Source organism: Manihot esculenta, chromosome 6, assembly GCF_001659605.2.
Source record: "Manihot esculenta cultivar AM560-2 chromosome 6, M.esculenta_v8, whole genome shotgun sequence".
In the NCBI taxonomy this organism is placed as follows: Eukaryota; Viridiplantae; Streptophyta; class Magnoliopsida; order Malpighiales; family Euphorbiaceae; genus Manihot; species Manihot esculenta.
Window position 1 is genome coordinate 2,767,288 of NC_035166.2, and position 8,216 is coordinate 2,775,503.

Here is an 8,216-nt window from a genome sequence, read left to right on the forward strand (position 1 = left end):
AATTTATTTTGGACTACATCAATGATATATATAATTTTAAATTTAAAACTCAATTATATATTTTTATATTAACCTTTTAAAAATTTAAATGACAATTTTTATAATAAAATTAGTTCTAGCTTTACTAGCAAGCGTCTGTCATTACTGTCTTCACGTTATCCATCTACTTTTGAGTATGAAGTAGCGGCAAATATTGTTTTCTCAATCAATTCACTCTTCTTATCATACTCCTATTACAAGGTTATAATTCTTTTGCTTTTTCCTTCTGCGTCAAACCCTTTCCCTTTCATCTGTCTGCTTATGTTTTACATTTCTGGACTCAAATCCTTTATGACAAGATAATTCTTCTGTGTGGTTCATATATCATAATTTCTCTGCCTTTCATTTTTATGTGGAAAATCTGGATGTACCTCGTAACTGTGGAGATGGGTTCCACAGATTTTGGTTTTATTGCTACAATTTCTTTATATATTTTGAACTACTTCACAAAGGACTGAACAGCAAATTGGTTTTATGTCCATGGATCAATACCCAGTTCAGGAACCTCTTCTTTCAAGCCAAGGTGTCAAGAAGAGGCCTCTCTTTGTATCGTCAGTGAAATGGGTTCTCGAGATTCTTATGTGGGTGATTTTCATTGCATGGGTTGTGTTTATCTTTCTGTATCCAACGCAATTTGGTAATGAATTGTTTGAGAAATTTGTTGGAGCCACCAGTGGAACTCTTTTTGGCCTTTCAGGTTCGATCCTTGTTAAAAATTTTCTTTCATGATTAGTTTCTGTTTGTTGCAAGTAAGCTTGATGTGAAATATCCCAAGTGCAGGAAGCATATTCTTATTACTGAGTGGACCTATTCTTCTTATTGCATTTCTTGCTATTGCACATCTGATCATCTCTGGAGAAGATGAGTTTCACCAGTATGTCATCTCCTGGTTTAAAGTTCTTATGCCAGAACTTCTCATTCAAAATTTTTTATTATTTATTTATTCATTATTTTGTGTTGTGCTGTGAACTCTCTGTTATAGTAAGAAGAATTCAAAGTATCCAAGTGTCCGCCTGTGGACATTTCCTGTTCTTGTGGATGGACCATTTGGGGTTGTTTCTGCTGCTGAGTTTATTGGGATTCTCCTGTTTGTTGTGTACATCATCTGGGCTGTCTATGTCTATACTCTGCGGAATCTCAGCCTTATCTCCCAGTTGCATTTAACTTCTAAAGATGAAGGGTACAGCGTTTTCTGCTTTGATATTTTAATATGTATTGCTTATTTACTGTTTATGAGATTAAATTATATTTACTTTTCTTTTTCTTTAGTTCTCACTTGTTTTCCGCTCTATTGATGGCCTTCCAACCCTTGCTTTTTTCTAGTTTTTTTTTTTTATTATTTTATTTTTCATTCTTAAAAAAAAAAAAAAAAAAAAAAAAAAAACTGGCATGCAATTTATATATTCACAAGACCTTGACCATAAAAATTGGTTATATGCATTCCTTCAGTGAGTCACGTGGAGGCAGGAATATAACATGTTTTTCTTTTAAGCATTTTGTATTCAGTTTAATCAACAAATTCAAGATGCACGTTGATTTATACATTCATATATTGCAAATTTTTGTTCACTTTGTTCCATAACATGTTTGAAGATATAGACTTCATTCTTCAATTTACTCAGTTCAGTGCTTTATATATATACATACATGTATATGTGCAAATTTACTATTTAGTCCTTAGTGAACATAATTACTTAGATCATCTATTTCAAAGTATATAAGTTAGCCCTTACTTTCAAAATATGAGAAACAACTTCAAACAACTGCTTTTTTTATCTTCTATATTATTTTAGTTCACACTGTTTATTTCTTCCCTTATTCCAATCCACTTTACAGTTACAAAATCATTTAAATTACCAAACTTTTATTCCTTTAATTTAAACCATTCAATAACCTTAAAAAGGGCTATTTATCATCAAAACTATTAAAATACATCAAGAAAATGTTTCCTTATTCATATTCAGATTGTCATTAAATTTGTGAACCATTTTAAAAAATAATTTGTAACCTGCAACAATGGTAGTGCATGGTGGTATTTGCAATTTCTTTTGTTTGACATTGTTCCAACAAGGGAAGAAGTTTTCTTTTTTTTTTTTTTTCTTTAAAGAAAAGAAAGAAAGAAAAAGAAGAAAATTAGAGTTAGAGGTGGTTGAAATTGATAATTCAGAGAGGAAAGAAATGGGATTATGCTTAAAGGAATGGGTTTATGCAACAGATAGAAGAAGATACTTTGGAGTGAAAACACGTGTAAAGGGAGAGGAGTGACTTGATGAAAAATTGGAGAGTTTGAGATAGGAATGAAATTGATGTGATAATAGAGAGTTTGAAAGAAATCGGTATTTACTGGAAATCTCATTTCCCCTTTGTATAAGTCTTCTTTATTGGATCTAGGACGAATGTGTGAATTGCTTAAAATGAGGGTGTTATTCATTCCTTGTGACCATAAATCTGTTGAGCTGTAGCACCTCGCACTGCCAGGGGGGAGGACTACTGCAAACAGGGAATAAAGGGGATAGACTGTAGTTTAATGAAATAGTAACCTTTTAGTGCATGATTGCCAAGTGGAGTTGCTCATTTTTGTTTGATCAGTGTTATCATTTTTATTGATCAGTTCAGTGCTTAGTAATGGCAAAAGGTCTGATATGGGCAACAGCAGAAGATCTGGGAAGGAATAGAGGACGGGTTATTTCTCTTTATCGCCAAATTTTGCGCAGCCTCAACTCTCCAAGTTTGCCTCTTAATTTAGCTGCTAGACTGGCTAAGAAGGCTGAAGTTCGTGCCATCTTCATGCTGGCTTCTGAGGAGAGATCCCTCCACAATATCAATGATCTTATCGACACTGGTGAATATGCTCTCTCTATCCTGAGAAAAGGTGAAATCCCCAACAACATCCAATGGTAATTGGCTACCAAGCATTTGAATTCTGCAACTTCCCTTGATGTATTTAAAAGTTAACCAAGAATCATTTAGCATTTTTTTCCCCTTTTTTTCTTGTTTTCTTGTTTTCATAGATATGAAGTAGTAATCAGAAATCACAACGAAAAACTTCAGTATTATCTCTTATTTCTTCCTTTTGTAAGCTTATTCTGCTAGTCTTATCACCCTTGTGTTGTGTAATTAGATAGCTACTCCCTAATGGATATCTGCTGGCTAATTGTTGTCTAGTGATATTCTTGTGTACTTCTTCATAGAATCAAAGTTGGGTTGTGAGGGCTTATCAATAGAATTTTTAATTAATAAAAGTCTATTAATATTTTTGGAGTAAAAAAATTTCTATTCATTTTTTTATAGAAATTATAAAAAAATATTGATGACTAATGAGTCTTGGACAGTCAGCACACAGCAGCCCATATTGAAGAGGCTCGGGCTAATATGACGTAGGCTCATAATGTGTCGCGTAAGACTGACCGATCAACTAAAATCTGGTTTTATGGCCAAATAGGACTTGAAGGAGCGCGAAGGCAGTCAAGCCGGACCAATCACCAAGGTTCATATGAAAGCAAAAAAGACGGTCAGACCAACTAAAATCTGGTTTTATGGCCAAATAGGACTTGAAGGAGCGCGAAGGCAGTCAAGCCAGACCAATCACCAAGGTTCATATGAAAGCAAAATTCGTAATAATAAAGGCTATGTTTTATATGAAAGCAAAAAAGACGGTCAGACCAACTAAAATCTGGTTTTATGGCCAAATAGGACTTGAAGGAGCGCGAAGGCAGTCAAGCCAGACCAACCTTGGCAGCCAGACCAATCACCAAGGTTCATATGAAAGCAAAATTCGTAATAATAAAGGCTATGTTTTATAAGAATTAAAAGGAATTAAATAGTCGTTCTACGGGAATTAAAATCTCGCAAAAATGTTAGATAAATAAGAGTATAAAATGGTGAAAGTATATTCGAAAAAGAGCATAAAATGGTGAAAGCATATTCAAAAAAGATTAGAAGAAATAAGATTAGAAGAAATAAAAATAAAAAGAAGAGAATAATATCTCGTGAAAATAGCAGACAGATAAATGCGTAAACGGTGGAAACATACTCGAAAAAGACAAGAAAAAATGAAAACATATTCGAAAAAGACAAAAAAAAAAAGAAAAATAAGAAGAGAATAATTGACCGAGCTTACTAAAAAATATCAAAGCCTAAACTCATCCTCTCATATATAAATGATGTGCTTTTAACTTATTTTGCAAGAATAGAATGTACAGTTTAGTGTGTAATTAACATATAATATATGTTTAATATATGTGTAATTATAATTTTTTTTACAGTAAGATTTAATTAAATTAATAGTAAAAAATAGATAAATACTTGAAAGATATGAAAAATAATATACAATTATAATCTATTGATTGGATGTAGAACAATATACAATTACAATTTATTGATTGGGTGTAGAATATATTACTAGTGCAAAAGGAATTCAATAATTTTGTGAGAGGAGCAAACAGTGCCATTGAATAAAACATTGTTACGGCACTTTCATAATAACCAACAGGTGACTCCGAACAGTTCCCCAATGATGTCCAGAGATCTGTGGGTGCTCGATATGCATGTTGTTGATCACCCACTGCTGAGTGGATCGATGATAAAAAAACTGAGACTCGAAGCCAGTCCCTGTCAGCAATTGTTCCCAAATCTCTCGAGAGGCATGACAATTACGAAGAGCATGCAAAATTGATTCCTCTGTTTCCCAACAACGGCCGCAAACTGCAAAGGGAGCTATATGTCTTCGATGGCGCTCAGCATTAGTTAAGATAGCCTCAAGTAACACTAGCCACATAAAGGACTGCATTCGTGCTGGTCCCTTCCAGTCCCAAACTGCCTTCCAAAGGCCAACTCGCCTGTTACCTTCATAGCCACTCAGCATTGCGTAAGCACTTTTAATAGAAAAATTACCAGTGGTTGTTCCTTTCCATACCACTACATCACCTTCATGGGAAAGGAAGAAGGCCAAATGTCCCCCAACAGAATAAGATGATCAGTATCCGATGTAGAAATTTAAATTAGGAGGCGGATTTAAATAAGTGATAAAAAAATAAAATAAAATTATAAATTTTTTTGTAAAAATTAATAATAATATAATAAAATTATAATGATTCTTATTTATTGTTAATCTTTTTTATATTTGGTATAATAAAATGAGAAATAAAATAAATTCAAGAGATTAAAATTTAACTCATTTAACCTAATATAATTCATTTTGGATGTTGCACCAGAAAAGGTAGTACAATAAATATGGAAAGATGATAAATTAATTAGTGTAAATTTTAATTCAAAAACAATCACAACGTTAAATAGTATTTTGTAGTATATAAATATCATTTAATCTCATATTAAATATATCCTTAATAATAAAAATGGTGTATAAAATTAAATTTTGATTAAATCTGAGAGATATTAGGTTGTACTCTCTCAAAATCTCCATTTCAAAAAAATTAAATTAAATTAGATAGTGAGTAAATAACTTAAAAAAAATTATTGGTTTAGAGTATTGAAATCTTAAAAATGAATAAATAACAGGTTTGGAATATTATTTTTTCCTTAGGTGATATAAACTATATATTAGCTCTTTTATTGAATGGTTGGCGTCTGAGCATTTTATTCTTTAATGAGATTGATGCTAGCATGGTGTTGTGAGGTGTTAGTTTATTTGGAGATCACCTAATTCCATTATTTAGAAAAACAAGTATAAGACGCCGTTGGAAACTTGATTATGTGCAAAATGCATGCAAGGCGAAAAAATGTCCAAATGTAGAAAATAAGAGGGCAAGAACAAAGGCGAAGCAAGTCATAGCAAATACGAGATAATGGATGGACCAAAGTTAACATTGATACAACTGATGACCATCGGGCTTTCTCTACCCTGGGCGAGGCCGGACCCAAGAAGAGAATAATGGTTCAAACCCATCAAGCCTTCCTTAGGCTGATCAACTCAACATCTCAAGTCTCAACCCAAACACGCTAGGTTAGATGGGTTATCCGTGAGTCCAGATCCAGTAGGAATAAGTTCAACCCAGGTAAAATGGGAGGGGGTCTTTTTCTTTCGGGGGCTTCTTCCTGCTTCTTTCTTGACTCTATATTTTTATTTTATTTTTCTCTACAACTCTTACTTATTTATACTACATTAGTTCATGAATCTGATTTGAACGTCGGAGGGTTTCCACCAAGACATTTCCGGTAGACTTCTGACCATTTTTTTTATTTCGTAAGTCCTTTCATTAAATCGAATATTGAGAAACTCATATGATAAAGTCATATGATGGAGTAAGAAGAAAATCAAATTTATCATGGCGTAAGATGAAAATCAAATTTATCAACAATAACTAATGTTAATGACTTTTCAATCAGTTTGCCATTCGTGCTTAGGAATGTACAAGGTAACTTTGTGGCAACAAAAAACATACTTCTACGTAGAGTTTTTACTTCCAGAATTGCAAATGCTTTTGCTTTAAAAACAAAGGATTGGTTGGTTGTACGCAAGGGCAGAACAGGTTGTGGTTGAGAGTGATTGGCAGAAAATTTATCATGCTATTTCTGGCGCTTTAGGATTGGATCTCATGTCAATTGGTGATGTCATCATAGACATCCAGCAGCTACAATTTCAGTTTCGAAGTTCTTGTCGTTGGAACTGTATTTTACAGTTTGCAAATATGGTTGCATGTGAGCATGAGCTTGCCCAAGCTACAACCTACTAGATTATCTATTAATGTTAGCAGTGGATAGTATAACCCAACAAAATGTTTTATTACAAAAGTGAATAAAATATATCACTTTTATTAAAAAATAAAAATAAAAATAAAAATAAAAAATAAATATTTTAAATTGAAAAATAATAAAAAACGAAATGGATTAATTAGTATATTATAATTAAAAATATATAAACTAAATAATATAAATATTAAAATCCACTAAGAATTTATTTAATAGAAGAATTCAAACATTTGTATTTACAAAATTAAAATATTTTAATTTAATAATTCTGAAATAAAGATTAATTAATGATATTCTGAAATCTAAAAAATAAAATTTTTTAATATTTTTGTGTAAGTTTTAAAGAAAAAAATTAAAAAGCGTCCCCTTTCTTTTCATTTTATTCTTTTCTTCTGATTTGATAATGACGCTTTATAGTCTTTATATGTCATCTGTCTTTGTCGGACAGATCAATGTTATCAGTCATTTTATTTATATCAGACGGTTATTTAATTTTTTTTCAATACGCATGTGAATAGGGCTGCGAAGGGACGAGACCTATTCGTTTTTTTCATATCCCATCACTAGACCAACTTCCTTTTTATCGGGTCTAGGTTCATGAATGATTCGGCCTGCCACCGAATAGGTGTGAGACCCAACAGTTATTAATTAATAAATTTTTTAAATTTATAAAAATAATTTTTCTTATTTTAAATCTAAGTACTCTTAAAAAAATTTAAAAATTTTCAGGTGAAGATGACCTCATAAAAGATAGATAATTTGTAATAAATAAATAAATGAATAAATAAATGTTGAGGGAATGTTATTGTCAACATCAAGAAGATGAAAGGAGGAGGCTGCAGGTACACACAATTTTGTGTGGTCCCTGTCTCTAGAGTGCGTATAACATAATCACTTTATAAAAATAAATTTTCTTTTTGATAAAATTTATAATAACTTAAAGGCGGGAGAAATTCTAATTTAATAAAATTTATTACTTAATAATTAATAATTTGTTCATTAAATTTTTATTTTATTAATAAAATAATCTTTTTATTTTTTTTTTAAATAAAGGTTAGGGGAGTAAAACCTTAAACCTGTCAAGAATACAAGAATACACTTTCCATCAGGCTAAGTCTCGGAATGCTAAAATAATCTTTTTATTAAATTTGTCATTCATGAATCATAAATTGAATAAATTAATTTAAATTAAAAGAACTAAATTATTATAAATATTAAAAATATAAAAACTGAATTTTTATAAATTATTAAAATTAAAAAAATTAAATTAATATAAAAATAAAATATTAAATTATTATATTATAATAATAAATTTTAACAAAATGACTAATTCGCTCATATAATAAAATTTTAGAAATTAAATTATTTCTTTTAAGTTGTGAATTTTGTTAAATATTAAAACTTTATTGTACCCACTTTTTATAAAGTTTGATTTATTTTTAGGGCAAATAAATATTTATATATCTAAA

The 8,216-nt window shown here is 30.8% G+C and overlaps 1 protein-coding gene across 3 annotated transcripts; it reads left to right on the forward strand.

Annotated features, from left to right (window-relative positions):
- Positions 1-257: 257 nt before the first annotated feature.
- Positions 258-3,309, forward strand: LOC122723821 (ferric reduction oxidase 7, chloroplastic-like). Of its 3 annotated transcripts, none has more exons than XM_043957505.1 (4): positions 258-736; positions 820-913; positions 1,022-1,219; positions 2,656-3,309. In XM_043957505.1, exon 4 carries the CDS (start codon positions 2,665-2,667, stop codon positions 2,938-2,940), a length of 276 nt encoding a protein of 91 aa, XP_043813440.1. In that variant the 5' UTR covers positions 258-736; positions 820-913; positions 1,022-1,219; positions 2,656-2,664; the 3' UTR covers positions 2,941-3,309. The 3 variants fall into 3 exon arrangements, with proteins under 3 accessions (XP_043813440.1, XP_043813439.1, XP_043813438.1); XM_043957504.1 differs by having other exon boundaries at positions 261-736; positions 2,651-3,309; XM_043957503.1 differs by lacking the exon at positions 2,656-3,309 and having other exon boundaries at positions 270-736; positions 1,022-2,297.
- The last annotated feature ends 4,907 nt before the right edge of the window (positions 3,310-8,216 follow it).

What these genes read in the sequence shown, in the direction of transcription:
- LOC122723821 (XM_043957503.1), top strand. Translation starts at nt 514, where the DNA reads ATGTCCATGGATCAATACCCAGTTCAGGAACCTCTTCTTTCAAGCCAA. An exon ending in AACTCTTTTTGGCCTTTCAG is followed by an intron (nt 737 to 819) that starts GTTCGATCCTTG and finishes TCCCAAGTGCAG; the next exon opens with GAAGCATATTCTTATTACTG. An exon ending in GGAGAAGATGAGTTTCACCA is followed by an intron (nt 914 to 1,021) that starts GTATGTCATCTC and finishes TCTCTGTTATAG; the next exon opens with TAAGAAGAATTCAAAGTATC.